Raw genomic sequence first — 20637 nt, forward strand, 5'->3', positions numbered from 1 at the left:
AAGCGTAGAAGTAACTCCCAAAGGTTTCATAATAATACAGGTAATAGGTACTACCTCATCTACTTCCCATCCCTCAATTTAATTAGATCCTAATCATGCAATGTGAGAGGATTGATCTAATGCAATAAAACATGGGTTGTAGAAAAGGTATGATCAAAGTGTTACTTGCCTTGCTGATGATCCGCGAGACCTAGGGTTTCGAAGTAACAAGCGGCGCAATCCGGGTGATCTATCGCAGACAAACAACAAGCACACAATAAGTACTCATCTAAGGCACAGGTAAAACTCAAATAGAAGATCTAACCAGAAAGTTCAACTTAAGAACCCTGGTTGGCAAAAAGAATCAAATCGAACGAAGCAAAAGAAATCAAACAGCGAAAGAAAACAACTTCTTTCTAGCAAGTTAAATCTAGGTCAAATTTTACCGGGGCAAAAACTTGTTTAAGTTGATTAGACGGAACGGCGGTTTCGAAACGAAACTCCAGGCACTTGAATCACCTGATTCCGATAAACGAGCGAGAAGAAAGACTAGAACGAAGATCGGATCTGAGATCACGATCGCGGAATAAATCTGACGAAAAGAAAGAGACGAACGGTTAAACGAACGGGCGTCGTTAACCGGGAAGAATCGGTGATCACGTTCGTTGAGACGAACGGTCCGAAAGAAGAACGAAAACCGATCTAGGGTTTTTCGGAAAAGAAACCGAAAAAGAAACGGAAAACCGATCTAGGGTTTCGGAAGAAAACCGGAAGAAAAACAGGAAGAAAAAGAGAAGAATCAGAGAGAAAACAGAACGGTTCTTTTAGGAAAAACCGGACCGGGGAAGAAAAAGAGAGGCGCGGCTACCTCGGGAGGCGGGCTCCGGGCGGCGGCGGCTAAGGGCGGCGGCGGCGGCTTAGGCGCGGGGCGGCGCGGCTATGGCGGCGGCGGCGCGGCTAAGGCGGCGGCTTGGGGCTGCTCGCTGCTGCTTGCTGCGGCTTAGGAGGAGAGGGGCTTGGGGTTTTGATGTGAGGAGAGGGGGGTGTTGGTATTTATATAGGTGAGGGGAGAGGAGACTTGGGGTAGGGGGCAAGCAAAAGAAAAAGAAACAAGGAAAGAGGGGGGGCTAACCGGCCTAGAGTACCGCTGGGACTCGGCCTAGAGCGAGTGGCGGCGGCTGCCTGCGCCTGGCGCCTGGCGCGCGCGCGGCTGGGGCTGGGGCCTGGCCGGCCGGCCTGCTGGCTGGGCCTTGGCCCAAGGCGCTGTGAATTTTTTTTAACGGTTCCACGCAGAAAAACAAAAAGAAAACTAACTAAACGAACTCCGAAAAACCTAAAGTAAATTTTCCCCGACTCCTGACAACGAGTCGAACAAAATGAACTTTACTCCGGGCCTAAAATGCAATTTTTGAAAACACGCATTTTTCCCTATCCAAATAAAAAGCAAACAAAACTCCGGCAAAACCAAAATTTGATTTATTCATTAAATCTTCATTTTTCCTAAATTTGGGAAAGTCATATTATTCCCTCTCTTATATTTTTGATATTGGAAAAATAATTGAAGATGAAATAAATAAATCAAATGATCCTCTTTTTTCAAAATTTGAGAAAACTCTCAAATATGAAAATAACAAAATCTCCAACTCTCTCCGAAGGTCCTTGAGTTGCGTGAAATTTCTAGGATCGACCCAAATGCAAGAAAATATGCTATGCATGATGATCTAGTGTTTAACATTCCAAATTGCAAATTTGGGATCTTACATTTTCCCATATTTCAGACAGGCACGTCCCAAAAGCATGGTTCCCCGTACCTCTCCCTCCCTTTTCCCATTCATACACCGTCCGCGCTAGAACACCACATTCCCACACCAGCCTCCGTCCGCCACCCCATCCATCGCCGCCGTCCTACACCACATCCATCGCCACTGTCCTCCACCATGCTGGAGCACCTACAAAAACGCATCGTCCACTGCTAGAGATGGACGTTTCTCATCCATGGCAACGGACCAATAGCCTTGCATCGCGTCCTCTCGCTTCATTGGCGCCGTCGTCCTCTTTGCCGGTGCCGCTCACACGACCTTCTCTTCCACCGCAACGGGACTTATCCCCCGATGCACCCGTCTACCGTCGCAGATCTGCTTCAGCGCCACCGACAGCCATCGCACCCCCAATGCCTACACGGCGCCGGAAGAGAGGTGGTACTTCATATTTCCTCAACTTTTTGATCTCAACCAGAAAATAGATCTTAACTTGGTTACTCTACTTTCTTTTCAGCTCTTAGAATTTAGTTCTTAGTTCAAAGCAAACAATGGATGCTAAAGATCATTTCTCCGGTTTGCAGCTTCAAATCTGCCATGGCACAGCCATAATACGGTTTAATTGATCATGCTTAGGGTTTAATTGATCATGTTGGTTCCGTGGTGGTTTCTTTAATAGAAATCAGAGGGGAAACCCTCTTTTGCTTAAAAATATATGCTTAGAGTTTCCCCCTTTTATGATCACTATACGATCAGAATACGTGCGTCGTTTCATAATAACACTGCTCCACCCATCAAGCTAAACAAGCTTAGTTGTTCAAATACGAAACTGATATTATTAAAACAAAGTTGTTTAACTGGTCAGCTAAATGTTCCTAAATTAGTTTCAAAAATGCATGTTCGCCACTCGGGTGTGTATCTCTGTGTGTGGTCTGGTCAACACGGTTGGGGAGGTGAACTTTGCATATGCAGGGGTTTGTAGGGAGACACTCTCCAAGTTGAAACCGCAATGCATTCCATAGATAATCTGACTACTTTTTTGTTTTCATGAATCTCGGATTCTGAACAGCATCATAATGATTATGAGCTTGCACGCATGAAAAGAATAAAGCAGAACAATGCCATGGCTGTCAAACTTGGCATTAAGGGACTGAAATCAAGTATTGATGCAATGCAATGCAAACACTCTCCACCTACAGATTCATGCTCAGAATATGATCCTAACAGTGATTCTGAGCTAGAGGGAGACCTAAGTCAATGTAGCTCCCTAGTGGAGGAGTCAGAGGAAGATGCCCTATCTTATTCACCCATCAAGGTACTTGCTCTAACTTTCCAAGGTTACATTGCTCGCACATATCTTGCAACTGATGCTTTGCATTGCTTCTACTTTGTTGAACTGCCATTAGCTTAGTTTACGCATCGTGTATGTGAATACGCCCTGCTTATCCATTTTCAGTACATATTCCATCTTTCATCATACCATATTTATCCATTCAAATGATGTTCTTGTATTTCAGACGTTCAAAAGGAAGAGGGTGATTGTTGTCTGTGTTTGTGTGCATCTTTCCTTCATGGAAAGATTATACCACAGACACAGAACAATTTCCAGTCTTCCTCCGCAACTTATGCGTAAGTAATGTACTAATGTTATTCATGGTCATTACTGCATATGTTTCTGCTGACAGAAGACACAAGATTTCATTCTTTTAAATAGGCGAGGCACAAACTGGATTGTGATGACGAGCAAGGGTTGGTTGCGCTTTTCAAGCACTCGTTGATGAAGTATCGTTCCTACCTGAGGCAAGCGCACTTCGATGGCAAGCCTCTGAATGAAATTTATGTAAAGTCTCCAGTGCTAAATTTATCCGACGGTGACTGGAATAATCTTGTTACACATTGGTCTCGGCTGCAGTGTAAGGTACTGTCTATGATATCACATTACAATTTGAACTACATTTCTGCATTTGCCTTAATGTCTCACTTGTATGAAAACTGTTAGCAGAAGAACATTCATTCTCAAGGGACCACAGAATCTCGCAACTATACTGCACACTGCATTGCTCTTGTGAGTACCTCTTGCCTTGTATGACCATATTTACTTTCATAGCTATTTGATTATGTAGCATCACTGCACATGTTAGCCTCGTAATCGTCCATTTGGTGGACATTATAAGATCCGTATGGACTCTTACATAAATTTAAAATCAACCCAATGCTTTTGAAGAGGTTTAGCTCTGTAGTCCTCTTGTAAGGACTGAACGTGGTCTATCACTGTACTTACATTAACAGCTACTCCCTCCGTCCCATAATATAAGAATGTTTTGTACAGTACACCAGTGTTCAAAACACTCTTGTATTATGGGAAGATGGATTGGTTCATTTTTTAGCATTCTGCATCTTATCTCCCTTGCCCACCATTTACTAAAAAAGATCAGATCTATATTTAATCTTACCGACAAGTAGAATACACAGACAATGCCAATGCAGAAGTGTAGCCCATTGCTCTTGTCAGTACATTTTGTCCTGTAACGCTTGTACTTCCAGGGATTGGTAGTTGATTATGTAGCATCAATCTGCATCTTATCTTCATTATCCTCTACCCCTTCCAGTATTATCATATCTATAATTACTCTCTACAAAATGTAGAGTACAGGCAATGCTTATGAAGAAGATTCTGTGCTGAAATTCTTGAGTTAGCCTCCCCTTGACATGGAGAAGGGCATTATAAAGCCGGTGTTAACTGTTAATGTAAGTCAGTCCTTCTAAAGCCTTTATCCTCAACTGCTGTTTAATTTGCTCATACTCCCTATCGTTTACTGCTGTTTCTACCAAAATGCATGTTCATAAGAACCATAAGTTCTAAGTTTTACTTGTAAAACCAAATTCCTTATTCATACCATGCACCTTACTTAATACTCCCTATATGTATGCTTGTTTTTGTGGATCTATAATCCAGTGTGTGGTGAAGCAGCCCACGTTTGCACCTTGTCATCTCCTATTTTATCTTACTGATGTGGCTGATGATATGAACAACATGCCATGCACATTATCCAAAATAGATACAATGATTTTCTTTGCCCTTCATCTATGCTTCTTATGTTGACATGGTAATCCAGTAGTGTGGTGAAGCTCCACGCATTATGAACAATGCCAAATTATGCTATTGATATTATGAACATACTCTTTATTTTCTAATTTGAAATTGGATAGAATTGACAGAACAATTATCATCTTTGTTTATACACGTGGAAAACCTGTCATCTCTCTGCTTCGTTTCAGGGTGATATGCCTGATGGCATGCACAAGTCTGTTGAAGGCTGTGAGACAAACCCAACATATATTGCAGCAAAGAAGGCAAAACATCTTGAAGATAGCGAGACAACCCCAAAGTCTTGTCTTGATGTAGTGTTCAAGTTACTTGACACTAACAGTCAGACAAGCTCACAGAATTCGTTGTCTGAATCAGTTCGACTTCTTTAATCCCAAGTTCTAGAAGAAAGGCATTCTGCAACTCAACTTCGACTTGAAGTCCTATCTCTAAGAAAGATTGCGGAGAACACCAATGAGAAGCTATGACCGACATGCTAGGCCGGTCTCACAGCCTTGCTCAGCAGGTTCTGCAGCAATTCCCACGCAAGGCTAACCTTTCTTGAACTGTCTTGGAAGTGGTCTCGGTTCAGTATTATTTTGTTACGCTGCAATGGTGCCCAGTTTTTGTAATCTGCATCTACGTTGCACTTTATGATCACTGGTGGCGAACTTCGATGCCTAGTGGATGTAATATACCTCAAACCCTTTATTGTATAGTGTAGGTTTATTCTAAGTTACTATGCCGTAATTTCTTTATTGTATAGAGTAGCTTTGTACTTAATTCATACTAGTTACGCAGCAGCATGAAATGAACCCCGGCCCATGATTGTGCGAATCAAATCACGGGCTTTTAATAGGCCAAAATTGTCTCGGTCCTTGTTTGGCCCAATCAGATATCGGCTGTGAGCAGGCCGGATGCAAACAGGGCCGTAGTTAGGCCCAACTATATGACTGGCTTTTAACAGGCCGAAATTAATATAGGACGGAAATGTTAAACGGGCCCTTAACAGGCCAAAACTAATATCAGGCCGAATTACTAAGTGGACCTTTAGCAAGTGGGCCCAAAAGCATAGTGTCCAGTTGACAAGCCGAATCTGATATGGGCCATAATTGAGCCCAAACCCTCTTAAAGGGCCAGACCTGATCTGGGCCATAATTTGGCCCAGAACATGGTAGGCTTTTAACGGGCCGGATCTCATATGGCCATTATTAGGCCCAGAGCGTGGCAGGCCATTAATGGACCGGGTCAAATATGGGCCGACATTTGGCCCAAAACATGGCAGCAAGTTAATGGGCCGGCCTACTAGGGTCCTCAAAATCTTGTGGTCCTACAGCTGGGCCGGCCCATTATTGTCGCTCAAATCTTGTGGGCCTTTAGCTGGGCCGGCCCATTATGACCCGCAAGAATCTTGTGGGCTTTACCTGGGCCGGCCCATTATGGCACACAAAAATCTTGTGGGCCTTTCCCTGGGCCGGCCCATTATAGCTCGCAAAATCTTGTGGGCCTTTAGCTGGGCCGGCCCATTACGGTCCGCAAAATCTCGTGCGCCTTTAGTTGGGCTGGCCCATTATGGTCCGCAAAATCTTATGGTCCTTCAGTTGGGCCGGCCCATTTAAACTTGTTGGGACGTGCCACGTGTCGACATATCATAGGCGCCTATCTGACCCACTGACGGGCTGACACGTGTTTCGTCCGGCCAATAAGAATTTTACACGTGGAAATTTCCCATTGGTCGGGGGTGTTAACGGGTTATCGGATCCAAAACCCGACCCGATAGCTTAACGGCGTTCCGTTACGGTGGATGCCACGTGTCGGTCACCCTTGACAAAAGCACTTCTGTGACGCGCGATTTATCATCATGGAAGTGGACACTTCCGTGATGATAATTTTGGTAATGTCATGGAACACTTCTACGACAACACATGTATGACTATCTTCATTCTGTCATAAATTTGTCATGGATTTACATGCATGACAAGAAAAGCGACCTACTGTGACAAACACGTATCATCACGGGAGTGTATTTTTTTGTAGTGATATCAATCTCCATCACTTTAATCTTGCTTTGCTTTTTTACTTTGCTTTTACTTTTTACATTGCATCTTTATACCAAAAATACCAAAAATATTATATCTATCAGATCTCACTCTCGTAAGTGACCGTGAAGGGATTGACAACCCCTAATCGCGTTGGTTGCGAGTAGCTATCGCTTTGTGCAGGTACGAGGGACTTGAGCGTGGCCTCCTACTGGATTGATACCTTTGTTCTCAAAAACTGACGAAAATAGTTACGCTATTCTGCTGCATCATCCCTTCCTCTTCGGGGAAAACCAATGCAAGCTCAAGACGTAGCAATCCCTTCCTTCCTCCCCTTTGATTTCGTGCCATAGACGTAGCCCCCTTGACGACCGTAGCCGCCGCCGCTTGAGCTCGTCGTCGGCGCAGCTCCGGTGACCAAATGGTCGCCCTGGCGAGTCCAACTTGCTCCCCGCAACGCGTAGTGCCCCGCTAGACCTTCGCCTCGCTCGTTAGCACACCGCAGCGCTAACCCGCACCAGCCCCGAGCTTCGGTAGCCGCCAACGTCATCGCTGGCAACGATTCCGGCCACCTCCGAACCAACCACCACCACCAATGGAAGCGGCGCACCTCCAGCTCCCCGTAGATGGCCTCCGCCGTCCTTTTTGTCGCCGGAGTGCAAATCCCGCGCCCTACGTCGCGTCTGCTACCGCCGGCGGCTAAACGCCGACGCGTTAGCCCCAGTTGACCAAGGGGTTTGACCTCCCCTGGCTCAATGACAGGTGGGGCCGCCCTGCTAACTAACCTAGATTAGGATTAACTAAACCTGGCTAATTTAGTTTAGCTACTGATATGCGGGACCCACTGGTCAGTTTGAACTGGGCTTCCCCGTTGACCATCTGACGTCACAGTGACGCAATGCTGACACAGTTATCATTTTCTGGATTTAAAATAATTCAGAAAATTGCAGAAAATATCCAAAACTTCAAAAATTCATAGTAATTCAACCGTAACTCCAAATCAAACAAATTATATATGAAAAATTATCAGAAAAATCCAGTCTATCCATCTGTACCATTTTCATGCATGTTATAACAACTTATGGCTGCTGTTTAGGCCAATTCATATAAATGGCATTTAAAGCCTCACATATGGAGTTTGAATTTGAACCTAGGGTTCAAACCAACTCCATTTAACATGTTGCTAGTTGCATTAGCTCAAAACACAGCATATTGACATGTCATGATCATGCATCATATTGTGCATTGCATTGATTGTGCTCTCCTTCTCTGTTGCCCGTATTTGTCCCCCCTCGATAGACGTGCTTCCGACGATGACTTCGATGACATCGATGAAGAGCTATAATATCTTCAGAAGTGCCAGGCAAGCAAAACCCCCTTGTTCATTCCGATATAATCCCACTCTCTCGCTCCTGCTCTCTTTTACTGCATTAGGACAACAACGTTTCAAATGTTACATGTTGCGGTAGCTGAACCTCTTTCCTCTGCATGACCTGTCATTGCCACAGTAAATAGATGAAACCCACTAGCACGAGTAGGAGTTGCTTGAGCCCTGATGTGCCTACTCATTCATGCTTGTTTGTCATGCCTGCTACTGCTTAGAGTTGAGTCAGGTCTGATTCATCGGGGATGAATTGGAATGGTGTTGAACATGTCCTACTGTGTGTGAGCTAAGTGTGTGAACACGATTTGGTAAAGGTAGCGGTGAGAGGCCATGTAGGAGTACATGGTGGGTTGTCTCATTGCAGCCATTCTCAGGAACTGAGTTCTGTGTTTGTGATCCATGAACAGTTACTGCCACACATTGGGCTCCGGGCGCTCCAAGCTCTCTCGACTTATTAATCAACCTGATCTCTGTTTCTGGAGTTGCAACTAGTTTCTGGTGTTTGTAGGTAGTGTTAGTAGTCTACCAAGTGGCACCGGTACAGGTGGGCTTGGGACAGACTAGGCACAGTGGCCCGGTGTACCAAGTGGCACCCGGATGGTGGGCTTGGGAACCCTGTACACATCGTTTGGGGCCGTGAGCTGCACCCCGACCGGATCTCCTTGCGGATGGAACCCGAATAGGCGATAAACCTGGACTAGAGACTTGTGTGGTTAGTCATGTCGTGGCCGACTCCCTCACCAGGCTTCCGCTTGAAGGTTGTCGAGATACACGACGTGTACATGGTGGTAAGTGGCGAGAGCGTGTGTGAAGAAGTACACCCCTGCAGGGTTATCATTATCTATTCGAATTGCCGAATTCCTCGGATATGGAAACTTGCACCCCTTGCATAGTTCATAGACAAGTGAAAGTGGATACTCTAAAATGCGTAAGATAAGTGTGAGTGCTATGGATGGCGTTCTCGCAGGGAGGCGAGAGCGGATCCATAGTGGTATATTGGTATGGTGAATTTGTGGACTCGTGTGCGCCACCTCAAAAGAGTTACTTGCAGTCGTAGTTCAGGTTAGCCACTGAGTCAAAGCTGGCTTGCTGCAGTCAAACTCCACCACCCCATTGTTGATACCGATGCATATGTAGCTAGTTCTGATGTAAGTCTTGCTGGGTACATTTGTACTGACGTTTTCTTAATTTATGTTTTTGCAGAGAGACTTCAGCCCCACTAGTAGTTCCACTTGGACTTCGACGTTTAGCTTGTTACCTCAGCTACGATCTTGTACCCTTGGGAGGGTCTTGTAGCTAGTTAGGCTTCTGAGCCTTCTTCATTTATAGCTGTCTGTACTCAGACAAGTTAAGCTTCCGCATGTGCTTGTTGCTTGTTGCTTGTATGCTCTGAATGTTGGGTCATTAGGCCCATGTTTGTAATATCTCGCTCCTCGGAGCCTATTGAATAAATACTTTAAGTCGTAGAGTTTTGTTGTGATGCCATGTTGTATTTACACATATCGAGCATATTGTGTGTATGATTGAAATGCTTGGTATGTGTGGGATCCGACAACCTAGTTGTTTATCCTTGGTAGCCTCTCTTATGGGGAAATGTAGTCTTGTGCTTCCATGAGCCATAGTAGTCCGCTACAGCTCGGTTCACCAGAGTCCTGCTAGCCCAGCACTACTGCTCCGGAACACTTGACTGGTCGGCATGTGATTCACTTCGTTCTTGTGTCTGTCCCTTTGGGGAAATGTCACGTGATGACGTCCGGAGTCCTGCCTAGCCTACTACATCCCGGGTTCCCGGAGTCCTGTTAGCCCAGTGCTACAGCCTGGATTCACACGCTGCTGACCGACATGCTCGATCTAGATTCACGAATGCCGTACCCCGTCAGTTAGTGCCACATTGGGTTCACGACTAGTCATGTCGGCCCTGGTTCTCTGTCATAAGGATGCTAGCGACACTATCATATACGTGAACCAAAAGGCGCAAATGGTCCCGGGCCACGGTAAGGCGACACCCGTGGGAATACCGTGCGTGAGGCCGCAAAGTGATATGAGGTGTTAGAGGCTAGATCGGTGTGACTTAGAATCGGGGTCCTGACAGCCACCTTGATGCACCTTAGTTACTTTATTTACTAGTTACACATTACGAATTATCATATCACAAAACTATCTGTTACCGATAATTTCAGTCCTTAAAGAGAATACCTTGCTGAAAACAGCTTGTCATTTCCTTCTGCTCCTCATTGGGTTCAACACTCTTACTTATCGAAAGGACTACAATAGATCCCCTATACTTCTGGGTCATCAAGAATCGTTTCTGGCGCCGTTGCCGGTGAGTGAAGCGCCTTTGGTAAGTGGAATTTGGTATGGAAACATTTATATAGTGTGCTGAAATTTACTGTCGCTTGTTATTATGGAAAATAATCCTTTGAGGGGTTTGTTCGGGGCATCTTCACCTCAACTGGAACCACAATTAGTTGCTCCTCAAGCTACTGCACCTACTAAAAATATTTATTATGAAATTCCTTCGGAGATGGAACATTACATCCGGATATGCACCAAATATATGTGGACGAAGTTTGTGGATTATTTAAGCTTGCAGGTATGCCCGAGGATGTTGTCAAGAAGAAAGTATTCCCTTTATATTTGAATGGAAAGGAATTGGCATGGTACAAGCTATTGGATGATATTGGATCATGGAACTACAACCGATTGAAATTGGAATTTCATCAGAAGTTTTATCCTATGCATCTGGTTCATCGTGATCGGAATTATATATATATAATTTCTGGCCTCGGGAAGAAGAAAGTATCGCTCAAGCTTTGGGGAGGCTTATGTCAATGTTATATTCATGCTGCAATCAAGAGCTCTCAAGAGAAATTATTATTCAAAAAATTTATGCTCGACTTTCTCATAATGATCGATCCATGCTTGATACTTCTTGTACTGGTTCCTATGTGAAGAAGTGTACGGAATTCGAATGGGATTTATTGGAAAAAATTAAACGCAACTCTGAAGATTGGGATCTCGACGAAGGTAAAGAGTCAGGTATAAACCTTAAGTTTGTTTGTGTTAAATATTTTATGGATACCGATGTTTTTCATGATTTTAGCACTACTAGCACATATGCACGTGCGTTGCAACGGGAAAAATTGATGTTTTGTGCAAGCATAATGTCTCACAGCCTATATATGACAAAAATATATATTTAGAAACTACATCCGTGTAGAAATCTAGTCATATACTTTTCATGACATATAACACATATTTAATTCCTCAAATCGATGACCTAGAAGTACACGAATGACTCATACACTGAAACGGAGGTAGTACCTCAAATCCTTCATGTAGAATTTATTAAGACCACAATCTTTCTTTTAGTTATTCCACCGGTTTACGCATAATCCTTTCTTTACTTAGCCACATCCATTTCAATATTCTATTTAGGCCCACAATCCTTCCTTTATTAGCTCATTCGCTTAGCTCACCCTAAACATGATGACTGCCACTCGTATATTTAGAGTGAATTGGGATTAGTAAATACAAAGGCGCATAGGTCATGTGTTCAATTCCCACAATGTTGATTTATTTAGACCCAATTATTTTTCACGGTCTCTATAAAAGCCCATAAAAGGCCCATCAACATAGAAGTACCTGGCCCAGATCGCTTAACGCGTGTAAACCAAACGAAAAGGACTAAACCAAACCAACAATACCTATTCCCTTTAATAGTAGGTATAGATATATTGACTTGGCTCTGAGATAGTAGCTTCTTTTTGTGAATCTTTTAGTACTCGTGTTGATCTCCCTAAGGAGAAGTTGTTTAAATATCATCCTCCCATTGAAGTTAAAGTAGCAGAACCTATTAAATTTGAAGAACAAACTATTACTTATAATGTTGATCCTATCGTTCTGACTGCTTATATTGGGAAACCACCTTCCCCTATTAGAATAAAGGATCATGCTAAAGCTTCAACTGTGGTTAACAAAAGTAATATTAGAGCACCCAAACCCTCTTAACGAATTAAAGTTGAACCTAGTATTGCTATGATTAAAGCTCTCTTGGTTAATAATATTGATGGGCATGTTATTTTTTTTGTGATGAAGCTGCTAGAATTGCTAAACCCGATATGAAAGATAAACATAGACCTGTTATTGGCATGCCTGTTGTTTCTGTTCAAATTCGAGATCACTGTTATCATGGCTTATGTGATGTGGGTTCTAGTGTGAGTGTAATTCCTTACACCTTATTTATGGAAATTATGAATGATATTGCACCTGCTGAGATAGAAGATATTGATGTTACTATTAAGCTTGATAATAGAGAAACTATATCACCAATTGGGATTGTTAGAGATGTTGAAGTCTTGTGTTGGAAGATAAAATATCCTACTGATTTTCTTGTTCCTGGTTCCCCACAAGATAATTTTTCTCCCATTATATTTGGTAGACCTTTCTTGAACACTGTTAATGCTAAGATAGATTGCGAGAAAGACATTGCTACTGTTGGTTTAGGGGATATGTCTCATGATTTTAATTTCTCTAAATTTCGTAGACAACCCTATGATAAAGAATTTCCTAGTAAGGATGAAATTATTGGTCTTGCTTCTATTGTCGTGCCTCCTGCTGGTCCTTTAGAACAATATTTGTTAGACCATGAAAATTATATGTTTATGAATGAAAGAAGGGAAATAGTTGAAGTATTCTTTAATCAAGGACGTATTTTGAAACACAATTTGCGTGTTGAAATCCTTGGGGATCCTCCTCCACCTAAGAGTGATCCCGTGTTTGAGCTTAAACAATTACCTGATACTCTAAAATATGCTTATCTTGATGAAAAGAAGATATATCCTATTATTATTAGTGCTAACCTTTCAGAGCATGAAGAAAAGAAATTGTTGAAAACTCTGAAGAAGCACCGTTCCACTATTGGATATACTCTCGATAATCTTAAGGGCATTAGTCACACTCTATGTCAGCACAAAATTAAATTCGAGGAAGATGCTAAACCAGTTGTTGATCATCAACGACGGTTAAATCCTAAGATGAAAGAAGTGGTAAGTAATGAAATACTAAAGCTTCTAGAGGCAGGTATAATTTATCCTATTGTCGATAGTCAATGGGTAAGTCCTATTGATTGTGTCCCTAAGAAAGGAGATATTACTGTTGTTCCTAATGATAAGAATGAATTGATTCCACAAAGAATTGTTACAGGTTATAGAATGGTAATTGATTTCCGCAAATTAAATAAAGCTACTACAAAAGATCATTACCCTCTACCTTTTATTGATCAAATGCTAGAACGATTATCCAAACATATGCATTTTTGCTTTCTAGATGGTTATTCTAGTTTCTCTCAAATACCTGTCTCAAAACATGATCAAGAGATAGCCACTTTTACTTGCCCTTTCGGTACCTTTTCTTATAGACGTATGCCTTTTGGTTTATGTAATGCACCCACTACCTTTCAAAGATGCATGACTGCTATATTATCTGATTTCTCCGTTTACCAAACTTCTTTTGATGATTTCTTAAGCAACCTTGATCGAGTTTTGCAAAGATGTGAACAAACTAATCTTATATTTTATTGGGAGAAGTGTCACTTTATGGTTAATGAAGGTATTGTCTTGCACTACTAGGAAAAAGGCTAGTAGTAGCGCTGGAAAACTGCCTACTAGTAGCGCGGGTACCCGCGCTACTACTATCGCGCTATAGCTAAATGGTTGGTAGTAGCGCTGGTGCACCCGTGCTACTACTAACCTAACTACTAGTAGCGCTCACTTATTTCCCGTGCTACTACTAACCTAACTACTAGTAGCGCTCACTTATTTCCCACACTACTACTAATAATTTAGGAAATAAAAAAATAAAAGTTAGATGTAGTATTCATGGATGACAATACGTCAAGTGCAAACCAAACCAACATCACAGAACAATCTCAAGATTCCATTTAACATCAGACACACAACCATCATCGAAAGGTGGGTACCTACCCTGGTGTTCCATCACCAACCTAAATAGACCACTTACCTAGATGTATCTACCAAGGCTCGGAGCTTAGACGCCGGTTGACCTGAATCTCCCTCCCGGCTTAGACGCCGGTGGACATGAATCTCCCTCCCGGCTTAGACGCCGGTGGAGCTTAGACGATGGTGGCGTCTAGGTCCTCTACCTCGGCGACCTCGGACGTCGAAATCACCTGGACAATCTTCTACGCGATGTGGCCACTAGCTTCATGGAGAAGTCCGCCTCCGAGTGGTTGAAGAGTACAGAGCCAACCGGCCGCGCTAGTCAGCGTCGATCACCCCTGCGCCCATGTCGAGAAAGTGAAAACTTGTTAGTACACAAATTGCATCAGTTCAACTAAATGCTATATTCCAATTCACAAGACCCATTAAGTTAAGATTCCTTCTCATCTAGCAATTTAAAGGGGCTGCCGAAAATATTTGCTTAATTCCTCACTAGCTATTCAAACTAAATGGCCCAAGAACTTTGGGACAATCAACAGCCTTTCCACTTGATCTCCGCTAGCTACTTTGGATTCAACAAGAAAAGGAACATTTATTTGAACCAAAAAGAACAAGTAGGCAAGCATGCTATCAATCTGTTGGCTAGAATTTCACAAAATGCACATGCCAAGTGTACTCTAACAATCGACGTGTCCCATCTACTCATGATTCAGGACTCTAGCTGAGCCGACAACATGGAGCAAGATGTAGTCATTTCCGAGCATGAACCCTTGGCTGTCATCAATGAACCTGCAACATCCATCATGCCCATTGTAAAATATGTTAGTTTCAGATAAGAAAATAACTGAACTCTGAACATATGATCTAAGGTTTTCGTCCAGCCTAAGTGCTAATTTAGTGGGGCAAGCAATGTGATCTTGTGTAATGTCAAGAATGTAATGGGATAGAATTAGTTTCTGATAAATTAAGAAAGAGTACCTAAGAGAGCATAAGAGATAACTCTAAACTTAAATAACTTCATAACCAAACACGTGGTCATTTTCCATTGATCTCTTACAGAAACGACTATGAGAAACGCCACAAATGAAAATTTATGAGGTAGCATTTGAAGATACATATCACCTTTGGAGCCCATCAAATTAACTACACTAAATGGGACCATAGCACTGTGAGAAAAATAAGGTGAGGTAATTGGGTGCAATTGCACTACGTAATGTTCTCATTCTAACCAGATGCCCATGCAGAATTGCAGATGGAGCCGAGATAGTTAGCACCGTATGGTCGTTCGATAGCACTTCATCATCTCCCTAGTTGTCACACATACCTGCAGCCCAACCAAGGTGCAAAAATTTCTCAAATAGAGGCGATTGGTGACATTTAAAACTTCATAAAATAAGTAAATATCACTCATTAATATAATTTGAAAGCTGTGATTTATATAACTACAATTGCAAGATAATGTATACAAAAATGAAATGCTTATGGTTGGTAGTAGATGAAAAATAGTTCCCAGGCTTCAAAAAAAAATATGTGATAAAAGTTGTACCTTAATTATGATTACATTATAGATGCCGAACAGTATCCATGGATCGCGGAGTTCACCTTGCAAGCCATAATAACTACTTGTCCACATTATAGTTTTTGAAGATATTGAAATGCACATAATACATATGGAAGATACATCCGGAAACCATGTTCAGTATTAACAAATCGATTTGGATGCTACACTGGATGGGAATGAAAGCCAAGCAAAATGGCCTCCGGTTATACCCCAAAATTTAGCCAAAGCTGTTGGAAGGCGACGAGTGCTGTAGTAGCTTTGTGAAGGGTTGCCTGAGATTCACCAGGAAACAAATCCAGCAGCAACACATCCATACATCTGAGACTTTGTACATGACCCTGAGCCATATACCAATCACTAGAAAAATGATACAATAACCTGCATATATATAATAATAGACATCAAGGCCGCACAATGCATATGCATCTCGTTCTCATCCACTACAAAGACACATACGTATATACACATTCAGGGGAACAACTCGGTCATGTGCGTCGATATCTGCACAAACAAATAACGGGAACAACCTCATCTTTCCACTCGTTCGTACCTTGGTGACGGACACACTATTTTGATTGGCATCAGGCAGACTTTTCCCTGCTTAGTATCGATCTAGAGGCACCGAGTAGAAGGAATTTGCCTGAAAACCGACAGGGAAAAGCACAAACCATGACATCAGTGACACACACTGAGAACAAAGGGGAAACAAGAGGAGCAGAAGTTCTTGTATGTAGAGGAAGAAGATAAACAAGGCCAGCACGCAGACTTCCATGACAGGACTAGAAATGATTAGTAGCATACCCATCCCCATGTGAAACATGGGACGATGAGCATCAGAGAGGTCTAATGAGCATGTGCTTCAGTTGCAGCATTACAAAGTGACGCGCTAGCAACTCGGTGACACAGAAATTGTTGCTCAAATCAAAGATCAAAAGGGAAAAGCATAGGCCAAAATGAGCAGGACTGGTGGCGGAGCAGGAACGCGGTGGGGCAGCGGCAGAGCAGAATCCACAGGAGGTGTCTAGTCCAGCGGAACAAACTCTTGTGCGACGTCCACTCATTACATGGCCCGCCCGCCCCAGCACTAGGCACTAGCAGCAGCGTCACACTCGCGGATGCCCCAACGCCAACGAGGATGGCAATAGGGGGCGGCGGCAGTGCAGAGCCCGCGGCGAGCATGAGGAGTTGTGGGTGGGGAGATGTATAGATACCTTGGCTGGCGCCAGAGCCAGAGCCGGCGGAGGCATGGAGGCGGCGGGAGAGGCGGAGCAGGCGGCAGGGGCCGAGCCGCCATGGGAAGCCTCCGCATCCTTTTTTCGTACCCGGGCGAGGGAGGGGGCGGGTTTCGTCGGGACCCTCCTCCCTCTCATTTCTTACCCGGGCGGCGGCGAGGGCCGCGGCGGGTTTCGACGGGAGGAGGTGGAAGGAGGCTGGTGGTGGAGGGGATCTAGATCGGGGCTTGGTTAGATTTTTTCTTTTTATATAAACAGGGGCGGGTGGACGGTGGAGTGGGACGATTTGTGGGTCGGGAGTATACTAGTAGCGCGTCTACCTCACCTACGCTACAGCTATCCAGATAGTAGTAGCGCAGGTTTTAGAACCCGTGCTACTACTATAGTCTGTTCGCAGGGCATGGTTGAAGATATTTACTAGTAGCATACTTTTTTGGGCCACGCGCTACCAGTAAATATTACTAGTAGCGCGGGTCAATATAGCACACTACTAGTAAGTAGCGGTAGCGCGGGGCAATATAGAGCGCTACTAGTAAGCGTCTGTCTATAAGCTTTTCCCTAGTAGTGTTGGGGCATGAAATTTATGAAAGAGGTATTGAAGTTGATAAAGCTAAAGTATATGCTATTGAAAAGACGTCGTGTCCTAAAGATATCAAAGGTATAAGAAGTTTCCTGGGTCATGCCGGTTTCTATAGGAGGTTTATTAAGGACTTCTCTAAAATTTCTAGGCCTCTCACTAGTCTCTTACAAAAAGATGTTCCTTTTGTTTTTGATGATGATTGTGTAGAAGCATTTGAAATACTTAAGAAAGCCTTGATTTCTGCACCTATTGTTTAGCCACCTAATTGGAATTTACCCTTAATTTTTTGTTTTGCTTGTGATTGTGCTGTTGGTGCTCTTCTAGGACAAAGACACTGGTAGAAAAAGGGCCTGTTGTCCCGGTTCGTAAGGGCCTTTTGTCCCAGTTCCTGAACCGGGACTAAGGCCATGTTCGGGACGAAAGATTTATCATAGGAATCGTACAACTTTCCTTTCCTATGGATATTTTCCTTTGGAGCCGTTTGGGACAAAGGAAAGAGCGCTACACTTTCCTTAGGAAAGGCAACTTTCCAGCGATTTTCATGGGAAACAGAACATCTACCCAGACCTAATGGAAACGCATAGGAAACAGAGTCGCCGCCCCTCCTTTCTATCTCGTACTGCTGTCTCCTATCTCTAGCACTCCCGCCGCTCCCCCTAAATCCCCCATGGAGAAGGACAAACCCTAGATTATTTTAGCGCGGAATCAACATGGAGCACCAACGGAGCACTGTAGGCTGGCGAATCCACCCTCCTCCGCCTCCACATCTCCCCCCTCCATCCACACAAGGGCTTGACGACCAAAACTTTGGGGGAAGTCAAGAAATCTCCCTAGGAGGTAACCATCCAACCCTTTTTGATTTCTTCTCCTAAAAATTACGAGTACTTATTGATTTCTTCTCCTAGAAATTATTTCTACTTCAGATCTATAGGCTTAAAACGAAAATAGGTCACACAGATTGAGAATGTTTAGATGCGTAAATGAATAGACATTTTTTTGTGCTGAAGTTGTTACACAGGGAAAGATCTACTTCTACTTGTTCGTCTATGATATATACTAGGAGGAAGTGCTGCTAGCCTGCTAGATGACTTCCTGCATAGCTAAACTTCCTGGTAGCATATACTACTACAGGATATCCATTTTCTGATTTAGTTTTTTTCTATATGTGCTTATCTTGAAAAAATACAGTTAAGAACCTATCCTGAAGCTTAGTAGTTCTGTGGTGTTGCTCTGAATAAAAAAGGCTTGGCTGTGTGCTTGTAGTAAAGAGATAAAACAGAGTCATGGTATTTTTAGGATTTAAGGAATAGACCTAATATATTACCTGCCTTCAATACCACAAACAAGATTACACTTGATTGTTATTATATTCAGAGAAGTAACTATACTCACGATATCTACTTTCTGGAGCCCTAATATGCACTTTTCATGTTGCTAGGTATGTCTAAGAATTCTAGTAGAGCCAAGTGGAATCATCAGATGAAGGCATATCTCATTGAACTGTTAAGAGATCATGATGTTCCCAAATACCGCACACAAAATGCATGGAGTAAAGAGGCCTGGACAAATATTGTTGCTAAATTCAATCAAAGATTTGATGTATCCTTCACGGTAGTTCAAGTGAAGCAAAAGGAGCAGGATCTAAAGAGAGATTTCAAAGCTGTAAAAGACTTAATATCTGAAAGTGGTTTTGGCTGGGATCGTGACAGAAAGATGGTGGTGGCGCCCGATAATGTTTGGGCTGCACTAGAGGCACGTAAAAACAAGGATGCACTCTTCTGGCGAGGAAAGTCATTTCCATATTATGAAGATCTTTTTGCTCTATATGATGGTGAGCTTTAAATCGTTGGCTTAATTGGCCCAAATTTTGTTTTGCTGATTCTTATAAATGTTCCTTTTCTTTTACTTAATTCATCTAGGACGCTATGCTCAGGGAAGGAGTTGCCATGGCATGGATTATTATGCGAACAAAGCAACTCAGCTCTCACAGTTACCAACATCACATTCACCACAACAGCAAGGGCTAGAGGCGCATCTGCACACACCTACACCAACCATACATGCTCCTGGTGATTCATCCATGCAATTTGACATTGAAGAGGATAGTGAAAACACAAACTGGTTTTCTAGCAATAATACATTCAGTCAAGTGGAGGCAAACCCGACTCAAGGAAATGACTTGACATTACATGCTCCATCCCAAGTTGAAACAGTACCAATTTCCTCACAGCGCGTTGGACAGACTTTGCATGAAATTCCACAAGTTGTACATCGCAATCCTCGACCAGCTAGCTCAGCTCCTGAGGTTACTAGCACCAAGAGAGCGAGAAAGCAAAAGACGACCAGTATTGACGATTTTCATGAGAGATACCTGAAACTGAGAAGGGAAGAAATAGATAGGTATGCAGCCATTGAGGAGAGGAAATTAAGGGACCCGTTCAGCATCAAGAAATGCATCAAAGCACTGGAAAGGTTGGAGGGTCTTTCGATGGCAGATATGCTAAAAGCAGCGGACATCTTTACTGCCAACAAGGAGAACAGGGAGGTATTTCTATCATTTTCAAGTAACGAATTACGGTTGGGTTGGTTGACTGAAAAAATTCGGAATACCTAATCAGATGGAACTAATAGTTTGTACTAGGTGAGTTCTACCTTTAAAACAATGATATATTTTATTCATGTGCATTTATAGGCACATGATTATGATCCTTGGCGTAGTTAACTTGTAATAGGATGTGATATATTTTGTTCATGTGCATTTCTGGACACATGGTTATGATCCTTGTCATAGTTAACTTGTAGTAGGCTGTGCATGTGCATTACTGGGCACATGATTATGGAAGTGTCAAACTTATTCGACTATTAATGCAATGTTAAATGGCTCTTAAAGCAATGTCTTTCTGCAGTGTTTGACAAAAATAAGCATATTAAGTGGAGTACAGTACAACCAAATAATTACATAACATATGAGAAAATTACACAATACATATGCTTATCTTCTGGCAATGTAATCTGCCCACATTTGCATTGCCATTGCATCTCGCATCTCATTTCCAG

The 20637-nt window shown here is 42.9% G+C and overlaps 1 protein-coding gene across 1 annotated transcript; it reads left to right on the forward strand.

The window, feature by feature from the left end:
* The first annotated feature begins 19020 nt into the window (after window positions 1–19020).
* Window positions 19021–20198, forward strand: LOC123056641 (uncharacterized). Its single transcript, XM_044479968.1, has 2 exons — window positions 19021–19411; window positions 19500–20198. Exons 1-2 carry the CDS (start codon window positions 19021–19023, stop codon window positions 20192–20194), a joined length of 1086 nt encoding a protein of 361 aa, XP_044335903.1. The 3' UTR covers window positions 20195–20198.
* The last annotated feature ends 439 nt before the right edge of the window (window positions 20199–20637 follow it).

This window comes from Triticum aestivum, chromosome 3A (genome assembly GCF_018294505.1).
Source record: "Triticum aestivum cultivar Chinese Spring chromosome 3A, IWGSC CS RefSeq v2.1, whole genome shotgun sequence".
Classification (NCBI taxonomy): Eukaryota; Viridiplantae; Streptophyta; class Magnoliopsida; order Poales; family Poaceae; genus Triticum; species Triticum aestivum.

Bases quoted from the DNA above. Each gene is read 5' to 3' on its own strand.
- LOC123056641 (XM_044479968.1), top strand. From the start codon at position 19,021: ATGTCTAAGAATTCTAGTAGAGCCAAGTGGAATCATCAGATGAAGGCA. The intron at 19,412-19,499 runs GTGAGCTTTAAA...TAATTCATCTAG, and splicing joins TCTTTTTGCTCTATATGATG to GACGCTATGCTCAGGGAAGG.